This window comes from Buteo buteo, chromosome 4 (assembly GCF_964188355.1).
Source record: "Buteo buteo chromosome 4, bButBut1.hap1.1, whole genome shotgun sequence".
Lineage (NCBI taxonomy): Eukaryota > Metazoa > Chordata > Aves > Accipitriformes > Accipitridae > Buteo > Buteo buteo.
Window position 1 is genome coordinate 32,811,974 of NC_134174.1, and position 17,642 is coordinate 32,829,615.

Genomic DNA, 17,642 nt, shown 5'->3' on the forward strand with positions numbered 1-17,642 from the left:
ACGTGAACTTTCACAGCGTCTGGACACCGCGCTCACAAAAACCTTGCTCAGGAGCCTTTTCTGCTGATCTTCAAGGGAACTGGCCGGGCTCCCAGGTAAATGGGTACACACGGGGAGCAGAGTTTGTGCAAGTAAAAAATATTTCATTTACTCTGGACATGTGGCTTTTTCCTAAACATATGGTAACGGTGAGCTTTTAGGAGCTGGACAAAAGCTTTTCTTGAACTCTTGTGTCCACAAATCACAGACAAGTTTCCTGTTGCTTGTATCTCCTGTTGAACTACCTATGTGGGCACAGCAACACCTCTATAATGACAAGGATGCTTTTCCAAAGGGCTTTTGCTAGCTGTGCATTTTGCTATATGCATGTTATTCGGATATAAGGGAGACAGAAATCTGTGCTATCACGAAACATGAATATCTTCGTATCACATTAAATAATAACCAGCTCAACCGCAGTGTTTGGGAACTGAAGTGCAAATGCTTTTGCTTGCTGAGTATGTCCAAGGTCCTTTATTTTCCACCGTTTCCCAGCTAGATGTATTCAAACCAACAAAAATAGCAGCAGCTGTTGCTGAGCGCAGCACTTGCAAGCTGAGCTCGCCTAATCCCAACAGCTGAACTGCTGCACGAACAAAGTGGCAACTTCTCCCCCCCCAGCAAGAGAGTACAGCATGCTTTTAGTAATATATTTATGTTCTTCCAGGATGAAACAGATTTCCCTGTAATAATATTCTTTGCCTTATAACTTGCTTTCTTGTCAGTGTTTCTTTTTATTAGGCAAGAGAGCGAATATCTTGCTCATATTTATGCCTTGAAGACTAGTGTGGTGCTCAGTATTGCAGATCTCTCCGTTAGGGTTTTGAAAGCTCTTTACACATCTCCTCAAGGCCAGATTCAGCCACTCTCCTGACCTAAGGCTTAGAGAGAAAATGTAGTTTGCATATCCAAATTATAAACAGGCTACACGGTGCTTCTCACTATATTCTTTCCACCCCGTGCTCAACATCATGTTAGTTTTGGGTTAGCTGCATGCTGCATGTGAACAGGCACAGCGACTGCAGTGGGTTAGGCTGGAAAATAAGTCAAGACTTAAAAAAAAAAAGGCCTAGGATGGCAAGAAAAAATCACAGAGTAAAAGTTAAGTCTTTAAGATATACTGTAGGCTAAAATTTTGAAAGATGAATCAAGAATTAATTACAAGTGGGCAGCAGGATGGAAACTGTCCATGACAGTGACCTTATTTTCTTTGAAAAAGTCTAGATTCAACTGGTTACAAAACACTAAATATCATCTCACAATCTGACTGCTATGGGACTCTACAGGAAAATAAATTGCAAAATTACACTCTGTGAATACACCCAAGTATAGACTAAAAAATGCACAGTCCTTAGAAAACCTCAGCTATTTAACAACTAAAGTTGCTTAATCAAATACTCAACTGTGCTAAAAACCTGTAATTCTATGTTTTGATCCTTGTACCAAAAATTCATATTCAATGCTCGACAACATGCACAACTAAGTTTTTTATAAGCAAAGGCATTGGGAAATTTATTAAAATTTGTGTCTTTCTATAAAGCCCAGAAGTAAATATTATTTTTCAAAAATGTCTAGAAGGAAAAGGCTAAGAAGCAGTGAGGAGTGTAAACTGTTCCATGCATAAAATCATTCCAATAAAAAGTAAATAGCAGAGGAAGGGTTATATAGCTAAAATATGCAAACCAAATGGAAAAACTCACTACTGTGGTTTCTTGAAAATATCAGATGAACCTAAACTCTCCAACCCCATACACGATCCTGCCCCACTCCCAAGTTTGGCTTTGTCCACAATATAACACCTACTTTTACATCTTATTCCTGCCTCCAACTGCAGCTCAAGCCTCCAGCTTGACAGTTCATATCCTGATTTGGCCTCTGACAATATTTGATGGGCTACAGACGGCATCTCGTCCTTCCAAACTTTGACAACATCCCTTCCATTAACAGACAAGCCCTGACAATATGTGTCCATCTACAAAGGATATATTTAATTCCATAAGGAATAAAAATCAAAGGAAAAATGAAAAAATAGCTCTGCAGTGGTACAGCCCCATCTGACGGTTTCATTAAAATTCAGCATCCTGCATATAATTAAAAAGGGCCAAATGTTTATAACCAGCATTTTGCTCAGCTCCACAGCAGTAGTTTCATTGTCAGACGAATGTGGGATTTACTCAGGTACCTGATCTTCAGATCCCTCACTTACATCTCAGTTTCCTCATGGTGATGGCACCCATAATACCCATTCTTTCAAAAGGAAGGAGGCCAAAGGATTCCTGACAATTAAAAATAAAAATTAAGAGATTTCAAGGAGAGGATTGATCTTTCTAATAAAAAGCTTTGTAATAGCTGTAACAAAAGGATAGCTATACAATTGGAAATTTCCACTAATATATATCTGAATTATGCATCCATCAGTGTATTGGAAGACAATTATGGCGGGTTTTTTCCTCACCATCTAATTAATTCACTAATGGTTTTGTTTACAAAACAGGCTAGAGGCTATAATAAATTTGATTGCACTTCATAATCTGTGGCCAGATTTCTCTTAAAAGACACATAAAAGAAAAATGCTGTACTGTCCATTTTAAAAAGGTCTTGTATAGCCTCAGTAAAACATGGCTGAAACTAAGGCTTTGTTTTTATGTGTATGTCTTTATTAGTCTCCATATTGTAAAGAAGTCTAGTTTTTAGTGGCCACCATCAAGCCAAAAGGACTTCCAGAAGGTCTGTCTAGTATATGGCATCACAAAACACTTTCTTTAATGGCTTGGATTATGAAATAAGAAGAATGTTATTAACTTTGCACCTATTAAAATCAAACCAGAAAGGGCCAGGAGCACTTCTGAGAAGAGCAAGGGAATTCAAACTGATTTTTACAAACTGAAGCGATAACTTGAAGTAAAAGGGACACCATTTAGTAGCGGCAAAGTGCTGCCCCTAGTTGTCCAGCTCTACCTGAACAGAGGAAGATCCAGGCTGGACTAATGTATCTGCTTTGGGCATTGCTCCAAAGAGGTAGGAGCCCGCTGGAGCCTGAGGAACAAGAAGGATCACAGGCCTAGAAAGCATGGATTAGATGTAAAGCTCAAAAGAAGCACATTTATTTTTTTAAAGAAAAGAGTTCTTTAGGTTCACATGGTAATGGTCTTGTCCTGGTTTTGGCTGGGATGGAGGTAATTTTCTGTCTCGTAGCTGGTATAGTGCTGTGGTTTGGATTTAGTATGCGAAGAATGTTGATAACACACTGATGTCTTCAGTTGTCGCTAAGTAGTGTTTAGACTAAGTCAAGGATTTTTCAGCTTCTCATGCCCAGCCAGCAAGAAGGCTGGAGGGGCACAAGAAGTTGGGAGGGGACACGGCCAGGGCAGCTGACCCAAACTGGCCAAAGGGGTATTCCATACCATGTGATGTCATGCCCAGTATACAAACTGGGGGGAGTTGGCCTGGCGGGGATCGCTGCTCGGGAACTAACTGGGCACTGGTTGGCGAGTGGTGAGCAACTGTGTTGTGCATCACTTGTTTTGTATATTCCAAATTTTTATTATTACTGCCATTTTATTATTGTTATTATTATCATCATTAGTTTCTTCCTATCTGTTCTATTAAACTGTTCTTATCTCAACCTACGAGTTTTACCTTTTTCCTTCCGATTCTCTCCCCTGTCCCACTGCGTGGGAGGGGGAGTGAGTGAGCGGCTGTGTGGTGCTTAATTGCTGGCTGGGGTTAAACCACAACAGGTCTTCAAATACATACAACCCAACCTTAAGGGTTGTATGTATTTGTATTTCAAGCCTACTACAGGCTACAGCAGGGAGTTGTTAAATATTAGGAAAAACGTTCCTGGGAATCTCCTTCCCCAAAGACTTCAACAACAAATTAGGGAAAACTGGACAGAAATGCTTAGGTATATTTGACTCTGCCTTGATGACGACCTCTTTAGGTCCCTTCCAGTCGAAGGTTTAATGACCTTATGGTTGAAATACATGCTCTAAGTGCCACTGACTTCTGCAAAACTGCTGAACGTTAGAAGATATGATTAAATGTTTTGTCAAGGCAGGGCTAAAAAATGAGACTGTCCTTAATCTGCCTATTGCCTGCTGCCTTCAGCATGTCCCAAGCCATATGTTACCCGTAGGAGTGCAGAAGGCACAGCTCCCTCCGAGCTTGCATACATGCAAGGACGGCAGGTAAGTCTATAGGTTTTCACTGGTGTTTCTCTCCTGAGAAGTGAAAAAAGATGTAGCTAAAACCAAGTCTCAATGAAGCTTGCGATGGGGTGTGGAGAAAATATATTATTTTTGCAATTTTATAACAAGAAGAGTGATTTAAAATCTCCTTCTCCCATTGCTGAGTGATTGTTGGAAGCAATAACAGCGTAAATCAATATAACAAAAAGGCATGTGTTGAGGCGTGGACCTGATTTTTAGTGCTCAGCCTGTAAAACCTGTGCTCAGCCATCACCTACATGAACTGATTTCACAGCAATAATGACTCTAACCCCCTGTGTTCAGATACTCCAATACATTTATTTCAGAGCTGTCTAAAATAATCTTGATTTAAATCCAAAACAACTGACCTGGGGCAGATGATTAGAAACACAGGACTTAAATTGAAAGGAAATTAAAGAACAAAGACAAGAGCAATAAAGTTCAGGAGAGATGATTTATGAAGGCTGAGGACACCTGACCTACATCCCTGCTCTCTGCAAAGTGATGCTTCGTGGGACACAAACCTGAGATGACATTCCCTACTCCAATGTATTATTGAGGCATCTGGATCCCAACACAGAAGAGGCTCAACTGGCACAGTACTGAGAAGCTGAGTTGCAAAAAATAGTGGATGCATCTGCTAATCTGTGCTATTAAAAACCAAGAAGTCACTCCTACTGTTTTCCTTCTGCCCTGCTAAGGGCACTGGCTGGGCAAGCTGTGTCCCAGAGCAGCTTGCATCTACTTGGCAGCCCTCCGAAATGCGGGAGGGTTGTCCTAGGAATGTGGCACCGCCAGCCCTGGGCAGCCTGTGGTCTCTCCAACCTGTCTGTTTGCTTTTCAAACACTGAGGATCACACAGGTCCTGCTGTAAGTGAACAAAAGTCTTTATTTGCTCTTGTTCCAGTGGCAGAGCTGATCCTCATCTAAATAGCACAGCCACTACTCAGCTGGTTTCTCCCCTTGAGAGAAGCCTGGATAAAAGTTTACTACATAGTTCAATTGGGGATGAAGAAGGAGAACAGCATCCATAAGGACAAGGCATGTTGCAAGAGGCATCAAAAACCTGAGCAAATGATGTACAACACCAATGCAAATCTGTTGGAAATGTCTCTTGACATATAAAAAATAAAACTACCTAGAAAAGCAAGATAAAAAGATATTTCCACATGTAATCTCCATAGAATTGAAAATAATTTAAATTTTAGGCTGTCTCGCCTAAAAGCCAGGTACTTGGGTATGAATGCATTGAAGGGCTGACCTCTCCAAACAGCCAGCGTTCACAGAGGTGTCTGGAAAACCAGCCTATATTGATACAAACCACATCTGGAAATTAAAATGCAGACCAATGGCAGCGTTATTCCTTCTTGGCCAGCAAGACACAAACTAAGCCCTAGACATTCCAGTTTCCAACCAGACACCACCAGTTGCCCTCTTGAAGGGTACTGAGATGCCCTGGGGGGGCTTGCCCACAGTGGCCGAGGTTAAGCTATAAAAATCCCCTTCCTTGCAATGTACTTTGATCAATTTTACGCTTGGAAAGTGCAAAAATATGAATGTCTTCCAGGAACAAATTCCAGTGCTGCTACGAGCTACTGTAACACACTCAGGCAATAAAAGAGTCAATTCCTCTGACACGTTTTGCATTAGTTAATTTTTTAGCCTTAAATTATAAAACATAATTTTCATGGAGAAGATAGAAGATCATGAAACAAGATGTAGCAATTCTAGGCTTAGTTTTGACAAAAAGTGTATTTTCTTGTTTTAATAACAAAAATAATAAAATCCAGAGTGTTAAGCTAAACTTTTAGATATCTTTTATCCTTCTATGTGTAATTCAGCATTGTTTAAGAACTACAGAAAATGACCTTAACCAGCATTTCCCTGCTTAGGAGAGCAGGGACAGTGTGTTAAACCCACTACTGAAGAAAACCCCTACGAGGTGATGGAAACGTTCCTCCCATCTGTGGCTGTGTAGGTGGCACCAAGGCTTCTTGAAGGCTTCTGAGATTTGGACACCTCCTAAGAATTAAATATCTCTACCTGACTGTGATCTGATACGTTGAAGGGACAGAACATGTCCGCTCCTGCTCTTCCTCACACCTGGCCAAGTGTCACGCTTCGCTAAGATTTCAAGACATCGGTATCTTAGAGCTTCCAAATTAACTCTGTAAGCAGCTAGAGGTAGAGGACTGGGCCACGGCCATCAATAACAGTCTGATTTCCTTCCATATCTGTGTGGTTTGAGGGTTCCATAAGCAATACCTCATGAAGACAAAGTCACGCACCTTCCCAGGAACATCTTGAGGTTTTCAAACATCTTGAAAGCATGTGTCAAAAAAGGCTTAACAATGAAAACAAACCTCATAAGCTCCTTCACAAGATTCAAGACAAGCCCCAAACTGGTGGGTCCCTCACTACAGGTCACCCCCAGCAGAGAAGCAAGCGGTGATGTTAATTTAGGAGACAAATCTCCTGAGCCTTATGCTGTTGTCAACTGAGGGTGAAGGGCCTTCCAAAGGGAGGTTGAGTGTGATGCAAATTCAACTCCTGCTCTAAAGCACCCTCAGCAGCAGATGACTATAGAAGGAGTGGGAAAAGGAGAGCCTTCCCAGGCTACAGGCGAGCTCCTGTAACTCTCTTCCAAAACAACAGTTGCTAATATCAAACAAACAAGTAAATAAATAATGAATCCAAACCCCACGAATGGACCACTGTTCTCATGGACATGCTCTCCTCTGCATGATTTTACATACATCCGAACAGGAAAAGTCAGAAATAAATCACATGGAAGAGCGAGTTGCACTTCTAACACAGATTTTACCTGTTACATCACAACTAATCACCAAAACACTTCATTTTGCTGGTTTTCCAATTCCCAGCACTATGGGTGCGTTTAGCTCCCACAGGGTTACAGAGCGGGGATTTCCCCAAAGTTCGTGCTGGCAGCAGTAACTCTGTTCCTTTTTCTGCCCTTAACTTACAGGAGTTCCTAACATACTGTACTGGTGTCCAGTATCAGAAGCTCCTCAGTGGTCAGCACTGTGACGTAAACTAAACTCCCTCTTTCTGTTATCATGTAAATACAAAAACTTATATTATAAACGAGTCATGCAACGGCTGCCGTTTCAGTCTCCTCCCACTCAGGCTTTGTTTTAATAAAGACTGCAGAGCTCTAAATCCAAGCAGAGCGAAAAGCAAGCTCAGATTTTGTCCTTTCTCTAAAATTCTGCAAAAAATAAGTAGTTTTCTGTGAAGTGTTGTCATAGTTCAGACATTGAACGTACAGCTTTCATGACAACCAAGTAGCACTATCTCTAGACCTGAATTAGAAACTGCTTAGAGAAGACATCGTACTGTTATTCCAGTTTTGGTTAAGTAAGATTTTAGATTGCTCTTTCAATCGTAGCACTCAACAGCCACACAATTCTTCAGCTTGTTTTTAAAAGGTGATCAATGCCATAAACATAGGACCACTTGGAGAGAGAAGACGTGTGCTCCTCTCTCAACCTAGTACATAAATTCTTCTTGGTTACTGCAAAGCATTCATTCCTACCTTTTTATTTACCAGGAAATGTAATTCAGCTTTCTTCAACCATTAGAAAATAAGTAATCCCACCACATAATTTTCTTCCAGTTATTTGGGTGTAACAACAAAGAAAAAGTAAAAGACTTGTAACACAGTACTTATTCTAGGATATCACACAAACTTCAAAGAAGAAAAGGTTACCTACCAGCTCAACTCGTCCAAACCCTCCGACTCCAAGGGTGTCAATGATGTTGAAATCAGACAGTTTCAGGTTGGCGAAGAAGGCAGCTTCGGCTTCATATCTGGATTTTTTTATGCGAAAAAATGGAAATTTCTTAGAGGTGCAAACATGAGTACTGCGCAATACCATACCCGAATGGCATGAGCGTGGAACAGCCTTTACCTGCTTAATTTCCATCTTATCTCTTACAGTTTGCTTTCATTCACATTCATCGTTTTGCTGGTCCCAATTATAGCATCGCTCCAATGTGCACGGTTTTCCAAGTGACAAAAGCAAACGTACCTACTGCATGCCTACAATACAAATGTCTGGTACTGCAATTCAGCTCCAGCTACCCAGCAAATGCTACATTTTGACATTTTCTATTGATCTTCTTGTGGGTGTTTTTTTTTTGAGTGTCTTTAAGTATTTTTGGAAGATAAAGTCTCTCACAGGAGTTTCTCTTATCCACAGGCTGGCAGTAGTTTCTATAAATGTTTATTGAAAGTGGCAAGATCATTAAGGTCCCTGGAGAGAAATCACAGCCAGGTTTTATGAAATCAGATCCGATAAGCTGCGGGCTGGTGTGCAAATGCCTGAAATGAATGACTTCAGTCACATATCAACATTCCTATAAGAATATCTTCACTTCTTTTCCTCCTATAAACTCACTTGGAGTAGACGTCCCAACCCAGGAGGTCCCAAAATCCAGATGCTCTCTCTTAAGCCCATGTCCAACTGGCTCGCAACACAAGTTCACCAAGCCCTTGACTAAGGAAGCATGCAAATTGAACACATGCAAGCCTGCCAAAATAAGCTTCCCATGACCATCCTCATGAATACGATTCCTCTAAAATAGCTCCTTGTCAAGGTTTATGGTATTTTTAGAAAGGCTTGGAGGGGAAATGGATGAACAGGATCCACCCACTCAATATAGTTTGACATTCAGCTGCCGGAGAAGTCCCCGTGCGTGTACAACCTTTGGCTGCTGGTGACACAGACTTGTATGGGAAAAGAGCATTGACGGGATTATGGAGAGAGGCATGGAGGGTGTAAAGGGGGAGCTGGCTTGGTTTTCAGTGCTTAATTTTTAGCCATAATATCTTGCAATTAACAGACCATAGCCTGCTATTTCACCTGGATGCTTCATTTCTGCATAACAATAGTGTAATGATAAAACATTATAGTGTTAGCCACGATCATATATATGTATCCACCTGCCTATCTTTTTAACGTACCTTGTCCGTCACGCCTGTCTCTAATTCAATAATGGGATGGAATTGATTTACTGACTTATTCCCTTCAAACCACCTTCTTTAGTCTATTTAAAACTGCAATGACATTGGGGGAGAAAAAAAAAATTTAAAGTTAAAAGGGAAAAATAAAAAGAGGTGTCACGAAAGGTGAAAGGTCACATCATCAAGCCCCAAATCCAATGCAATAAAGTGCAACTTTATCTCGGGGGTTCCGTCGACAAATTACTTAAGCTCTGCTTTATTATTTATACTGTCACCAGATCCTCTTGGTGACCTTGCTCCTGTGACCACAGCAGCCTGATGCATCCGATTTTGGAAACCAATCAGTACTGAGCCTGCTTTGAACTTGGGATAACCTTGTGTGACACAGCTGCTTATCGATCGCTTTAGACTCATCATGAGGTGCATACTAAATCTGTCAGTAAAAAACCTTTGCTAAAGGAAAGACATATTTATACGTTCCCTTCTATATCACAGCATCATCTTAGAGATGACAGAGCAATGAGATGGGGCTAATTTTCATGTAAATGTATAGACCAGTTAAATACCCTTAATGATTTATAATTGCTAGGAAGTTGAAATCCCAGCATAGAAAATTTCCCTTCGACGGACACAAAACTTCAGGTCAAGAGGCCCTGCGTTACCTTTGCCCAAGGCTTGGGAGTGGCAGGAAGGCATCTTGTGCTCCCAGGGAGGCAGGGGACCATCTACCACATCTTCTCCCCTGGGCAACTGGTGAGGATTTCTCAATGCTGAGCAAGCAGGGGATGAAAGATTCCAAACAGCAGTGTGTCAGAAGGGTTAGGGTCTCCAAAACCATATGGAACAGAGAGGGGAAATGTTTTTTTCCCTATAATACCTCTTATCCTGAAAGCCGGCCAATTCCTACAGGAAAGATGTATAGTTCACATCATGCAATGTGAGAGGACAAAAACTAGGTTAAGACATGGCATGGTGCTGGCAAGGCAAGCAGGATGCTAGTCCCAGTCCCTGCAAATTCCACCAATTCTTCCAAAAATCCCCTGGTTTCATGGGAGATGGGATCTTCCACTCCAGTCCCAATTTCTTCATCATTTTGTGTGTTGAGTCGCAGAAGCCGAAAGCTCTGCTGATAGCTTTTAAAGTAAAAAAATGTGTTCATTTATTATTTTGCTTAAAAAATGTGCTTGCAGCATTATTGAGATTGCTTTTTGAAATCTCTTGGCTCATTCTCTTTGACAGACTGCTTATGTATAGTTAGTACATACAAGTGCAATGAAGCATATAAAACAAATTGGATGCAGTTTTCTACATACTGTGCAACAGGCATCCAAAACCCAAAAGAAATTCCAAAAATATACAGCAAAACCAAAACACGTGTAGAATCAATCAAGCAATCCCTTTACATGCTTAGTAACAAGAGTCACATCTGAATTCTGTTTTATTCCCAGCTACAAAGGTCAAAGTCCACTTTCAAGTCAAAGTCCTATAAACTAACAGGAGTTACACACTTCACCCCTGCAAAACTTAAGAATAATCTCTTCAGTCACTTAAATAAAAATATCAAAATGCACACATTCCCAAGCCATCTCCTAAATCAGAAATAGGGGTATAATTCTCATCCTGAAATTTAGAATATGAATTCAGCTTCTGTCCTCCAACTTCCTTAATTTCAGCGTGCCACTCCGTAAACAGAAACTCCCAAGGTTTTGCAGTGTGCTCCTCGCTTGACAAAATTATAGTGAAAAACATATGTGACATCTTATTTTATCACCTCCAAAAGTAAAGGGACCTTTTCAAGGCCTTGGGAAGGCAGTGCAAAGACACACAGAAGAAGTTTAAAATTTAATGTTGGTGTGCCTGTAGGAAAATGTTCTATTCTGGAGCAGGTTGAAGAAATCTGCTACGCTCAAGATACTGGGGAGGATGCTTAGAATATCCCCTGGGAATATAACAGAGCTGGGATGAATGGCAGAGACAGTTTGACCACACTTGCACAAGATAATGTGGAAATAAGTTGGCACTCTGTGGGAAAAATACATGTCCCAGGTCAGGGTGTGTTTCTTCTGGGTACCACTTTGCAGATGCCACAGCCTCTTCCCATCCGGTACGTCACAGTCTAATGAGAAAGGCAGTTATATTCTAAATACACAGCCGTATGCTGGTGCTTTGAGACTTTTCAAACAAGAAAATGATTTTTTGACCTCTGGAAGAGTTGGTGGTTTAAGTTCCTAAATTAATAGAGAAGAGGTGTATTGGGAAGACAACTCAGGCAAGCTTTGGGAGGCATTAATGCTGATCAGCATCACACCCGTGTTCCGTGACATTCTGGAGCTACGTAGATGCAAGGCTCAAACTTTCTATGCTGCGATTTCTGGGGTTTTCTGACTCTAGTTGAATTAGACATAATTAAGAAAGAGCCCTTCTCTGGATACTTTGGTAATTGTGCTTCTTGCTCCAGCTTTCACAGGCCAAAATGCCCAGAAAATCATAGCTGGAAGTGCACAAAACCAAAAGATACAGAGAACGTGTGGTCCAAATAGGGAGAAACAACAAAAAGTCTGTTCTTTAATAAAGAGCTTTTAAAATTAAGGCTGCAATTTTCACAAGAGCTTGAGGGAGGCCAGGTATCAACTCCCAATGCACTATTAATGGGACTTTTTTGCTTATTGAAACTGGGTTTTGTCATCTACCCTACCAAACCAAGCTTACAGTCCGCTCCTGTAGCTAACAGGAGAGGTAGCTTCTCCGTAGGGGATATCAGAAAACAGCACAGAAGAGGAGATCTTCAGATCTAGGTCAAACAAATACGAGCATCCTGCAGAATCTCTCAAGCTCTTCTCCAAGGTTTCTTGCAAATCTGAATGACAGAGGTAGCTACTGAAATCTCAGTCAAATGACTGGCTTTCTATAATGATCTTGCCCTAACGAGTATCAGTGCCCTCCTACAGAAGAGTTGGGGCTTGGGACCACCACTTCTTTCTCTCCCTCCACATAAAACACATACTCCTAAGGAGCTGCTAATTAAAATGCTTTGATTCAGCCTCCTCTTCGGCATGGACAGACATCACATGCAAGAAACCAGTGTAATCAGGGACATCAGGAGTAAATACCATTGTCCACATGTCCCGTTACTCTGAAACAGCAGCACAGGAGCCACAGCCCATGCACTTGGGCAATGCCTGTTACGCAGAACAGGAGAGGAAAACATGTAGCTTCTTGTACTGCTGGAGGTTTCCAACCATTTAAATGAGTGATTGCCACCTAGGATGATGAGTACTCTGAAACATATTTCAAGCTTTTCCTCCCAAAACTATGAATACAAAAAAAAATTAAAAAAAATCATCTTACCTAGGCAGCTAAAAAGGATAAATGAGAAAATGCGAGGGGCAAAGGTTTGCAATCACCCAACTGCTCAGCTTTACTAAACTAGCTCACAATTCCTATCACATGAGCTAAATGTGTTGGGAAACATTAGACATCTGTTACCAAACTGTCATCATGATAGAAAACTTGGCTTCTTTCCACCTGCATGCTGCCAACTAGATGCAAATTGCAACCAAATGGGAACCAACCACCAATTCCCTGATAAGAGCGAACGTAACCATTTTGGGTGGATAAAACCAGAATTTCAGAGCCTTCCTCAGTGACAGACACCTGCTTGTTTAACAGCTATTTTGTCAGCCTTATATTCAGTTTTGTCAGTTGGCCTGATCACTGTATCCCCCATCATTGAGGCAATGTGCTTCTGCAGATAGAAATATTGAATCTCTGCAAAGACTAGAATAACTTCAAGTTGCAATACTTGGATGGTGATGATCAGACCCAGACTGCAAGAAGACACACATGAAATGAGCCTAAGAGCCACAGGTGGGGTTGGGGAAAAATACACCACAAAAGGAAACTGTATTTCTGTGTCCACTAAAGAAGAGAGTCCACCTCCTTATGGTTCTTAAGATATAGCTAGATTCTTAAGATACAGCTAATTTCTTTTTAGCATGCTGCTTCAACTGATGTGGCACTTTAAAATAATGAGTTTGTGATAAATGCAAGCAAAAATTGCCCCAATCTTCAATTTTGTGACGATTTTTGATATACAGCTGACACACATATTTTAGCCCTTGTGAAATAACCCACCTGGGTCTAGTCTACTCATGGCACCTGGCTGCTGTTCACCTTCCTGGTACCCTGAAGTTACAGGCTTTCTGGATTAGATTCATGCTATTGAGTTAAGACAGATGCAATTCCAAACGTGAATGAAAAGTGGCAGAGGACATGGATTAAATTCATGTAAGGAGGAGGCTTTGCTATCTGAAAGCGACGTAAGGAAGAGCAGATGCAGCAAATGACAGTAGGGCTCCCATGCCTTCCCTACCGTGCCAGCCAGCCCCTCCTCCCCACCTGCTCAAATGACTCCGAAAAGTTCAGGTTCACGTATTTCTGAGTGATTTTGGACAAGGGGAAATCTATGAATGGTCATATGGGTGAAAGCGAAATAAAAAGCACCTCATGTCATGTGCACATGAGATCCTTACCTTCAACTACGCCCTGTTTGAGTGGGGCTCAGAAGATTAGCCACATTCAGGAGCCTGGGAATGCCTGAAAGCAAATTCTTGAGAGGCATTGAGAGCAAATCTGAATTTCTTTACGATGCGTTGCCACTCATCCTCTCAGAGGTCCCACCCCGCGTGCAAAACCTTTCTTATCTAGCATTCCCTCCAAGTATCAATCCATTTGGGTCAGCATACTCTGGGGGGAGGACATGTCCTTTGACAAACCATTGCAGCAAAAAAAAATAACCAAGGGTATGAGCCCAAAACCCTGTTGGGGAAGACTGTTACATGATCATCAGGCTTCTCTAAGAGTCTGAAGGTGAAGAGCACTTTCAGGTCTCCATGGACTTGTATTGGCTGAAAGGGAGATGCTCACCCCAAAATTACACTCAGGCAGAGCAGACAGTGATAGCAGAGAATAACTATTTCCTAAATACCGTCCCTCTGTATGGGAAACACCTATGCTTTGTGTTTCTTCCTCCAGTTAGCAGATGTCTGTCTCTCTCATGACACACAAATGCACCTTTTAACTTCCACATGTCCCTTTCAGATAAACACCAGTATTGACAGCGAGCTGCTGGATAAAAGAACCTGCACAAGACAACTGTGGTATCTCCCATCGGCAGTAAGGTTGCTGTTGCCAACCCGGCTGTGAGTTGTATTAACCAGGGAGCACTGACATGCCATTGCCCTAAATCCAAATGGGGTTTCTGCCCTTTCAGAGAGACAACAGACTGTTGGCATGTTAGTATGCCTATAAATAATTTCTCCCTGGTATTTGCTATCCTAATGCTAACCCATTCCTAGAAGGGATGGGTGCTATGGTGTTACCCACAGATCTTGACTTGTTAGAGAGGATTTACTTGTGCACAAGGATTTGCTGCCTGCACCAAGGAAGACTGAGGAGGATAACATCAAACTCATCTTCTACTCTTCCATTTTTTCTAATTGCAAACAACACTGAAAAAGTAAAAGGTGTATATTGATCTATCTACGTGTATCTGTAGATAGATACAGGGAGAAAGTATGATAACTGGTAACCCAGCTTTTCCTTATTTCAGGTCTCCTTCTTCCAGACAATTCTTCTGAGGTCAGCAGTGCAGTGGCTTTAACTCCTGATTTAGCTGCTACCACTTCCTTCTACATCTTACACCTTCAACTGAAAATCCAAATCAAGAGAGATTTCATTTGGTTTTTTAAAAGCAATGTGCTAGTGGCAACGATGCAATTGAAAGCTACAGCTGCACGGACCATTGCATCGAAAAGAAAGGCTGTCTTTCTTTTCAGGTTCATGTTGTTGGGGCTGGGAATTTCTCCTGAATCCACCAGCACTTGAACTCACAGTGTACTTGCCTTTAATGACTTTCACATCAGGAGAAATTGCATACCTCCTGGTTTAGATTTTCTTACAGAAAGTGAACATTGAGTGGCAGCTAAAACAGACATTAAAGCTATGGCATCTCTAACTTCCTCTGGAAAGGGAAGGAGATCTGAAATTAAAAACATAAAGTTAAAAAACTAACAGAAATTATTTCCCCCCCCTATTTTAAAAGCATGTTACTTTTCAATTAGAACTCGGCAAAGTGAACATGATATTATGCTGTTAAAATAAGCTGTACTCCTCGTAAGTTGTTTCAGTAGTTAAGCAAATAGAAGATTTGTTTGAATTATGGGACTTTGAAAACTTGCTATTGCATGGAGACCAATTTCACTGAGAAATGTAATTGAAGGCATTCAAATACAGTCAGTCAAAACAGCTCAGAAAGACCTTCTCATCATCCAGGCTCTTTAAAAGTCTTAACTTTGAAGCTAATATTGTTGAACTCCTAAACATGCCAAGAGATTGGTAATACCTTATTAAACAACTTATGCTTATTGGGTTCAGTACATCCCATCTAGCAACAGTATGAGCACTGCAGTGGGACCTTATCTGAACACAGCATGTGCAGGGAGCAACTTTATTAGGAAAAAAACCCCTAAAATCCATATCTTGTCTTTTTTTCAGATGTTTGCTGTGGGATCGTCTCCTCTTGTAACACAGGGAAATGCATCACTCCCTTTAAAATGCATGACTGCTCCCATGTATCTAAGCTCACAATCAAACTGCTCAGCAAAAACAACCCTCCATTCTCCAATTTAAGCAGATAGAAAGGTGTTGTGTAAGCGTGAGTGTACTTTGACTGCCTGCACCCCATTATTACACAGCCACACAATGCTCATGTGCCAGAAACAAGCCAAAATTTTGGTGGAAGAACCAAACAAACAAACTGGAATATAAAATGCCAGCTGACCAGGGGGTGATAATGCCACACCGGTATGAAGCAGAGTGCTTTCAACAGAGCACAAAGTTATCAGGATGGCTTTTAGGGAATAGGGTCCCTGGTTTTCACTGAAAGTCAAAGGGACATCATCACTGAAATGCGCGTTTTATTTTCTCAATGCATGTGTTTCTCCTTCAACTTCTAATGAAACAGCCTGATACTTCCAACAGGACACTGTCAGGGTCCTACTTTGGGAAGTCCAGGTTTCAGCTTTGGTTAGAATAACATTTGCACTTTTGTAATACGCCTAATGCCGAGAACATCCTGAAATAGTTCAAACGATACTCTGCAGAATAGACTTACAAAAACAAGACTTTAGTCAATTTTAATTAAAAAGGGTAGAGGGAGGATGTGGAGTATTCCTTCCTCTTGGTGGTGTTTCCTGTTCTGTACAGTATTAAAAGATATTGCTCAAGAAGGGGGTTTGTTTCTCCCCCACCCCCTTTTTTTTTCTTTTTTTGGTCTTCTTTTTAACTCTGGATGTTGCTAGCTAGAGACCAAAGAGACTACCTCGTAGCCATTGTATTGCATCTCTATTATCTTGGCTCAGCAGTAAGGGATTGAACCCAAAGTAGTTGGTGATAGCACTATTATGTATGGTATGCTGGGTTAACTGGGGTGGGAAACTCATTGGTGACAGTGGAAAAATAAAACACGAATAACTTTTTCTGACTCCATGACAGGCAGCAAGAGTACAACCTGAAATTCCATGCTGAACAAAATTCTAAGGAAAAGTAAATGATTTTTCATGCCACCTCAAACGCTGCACTCGGACCTTGATATCTTAATTTCATTTCAATGAAAATAACATCAAATATAAAATGAGAGATAATTTTAAAATGTTATTTATCAACACCTTTTTTTTCCCTAAATTTCATGTTTTTCCAAACATGAAATAAATTCATGTTCAAATAATGTATTTCTGTAAAGCACTTCCTTGACAATTCAACATTTTCATTAGAAAAATCCCCACCAGTTTTCCTTGGGCAACGGTATTGTCACAGTTGCTGGGTGGAATAAATACTGGTTTACTATCCTCTCTCCACCCATACCCCAGTATCATCATGTTTCAATGCCAGCAGGTATGTAGTACTCGTTTTTCTGAGTTATACTGTGAGTTTTTAAAGGATGTTCAGCTGAAATATTACACCAACTAGATAAAAGGTAGCTATTATATGCTTTAGCTCACTATAGTCCACTGAGAGTTTTGTGTCCTGGCCACCCCATCCCTACTTCCAGGAAAGCTGTTGAGGTTTTCTTGGGTTTTGGTTGGTTGGTTTGGTTTGGTGGGTTTGGTTTTTTGGGTTTTTTTGCCTTTTTTTCCCTACAGCTGTGCTTATTACAACAGAAGTGTGGGGTAAGCATCCAATTGCAAAGAAACATTTATCATACTCTCAGACATATGCCTTGCGAAGAGAAAGCTTTTCTGCCTGGCTGATGGGAATAAACTGAGAGCGCAATGCACTTCAGATGGCTTTTTTATCTTTGCTATGCCATCACCCTGCAGTATTATGCCTTAATGGCCTGCATGACA

General features: G+C 41.1%; 1 protein-coding gene across 5 annotated transcripts in view; it reads right to left on the minus strand.

Annotated features, from left to right (window-relative positions):
* PRKG1 (protein kinase cGMP-dependent 1) overlaps window positions 1-17,642 on the minus strand; it is a 525,032-nt gene that overhangs the window by 26,434 nt on the left and 480,956 nt on the right. For 3 of the 5 annotated variants that reach the window (XM_075025451.1, XM_075025449.1, XM_075025454.1), the window contains one exon: window positions 7,985-8,081. In XM_075025451.1, the coding sequence (XP_074881552.1) occupies window positions 7,985-8,081 (97 nt within the window). Of the gene's footprint in view, window positions 1-7,984; window positions 8,082-8,182; window positions 8,320-8,671; window positions 8,750-17,642 lie in introns of those variants that run through there. The other 2 variants (XM_075025453.1, XM_075025452.1) reach the window with 2 other exon arrangements.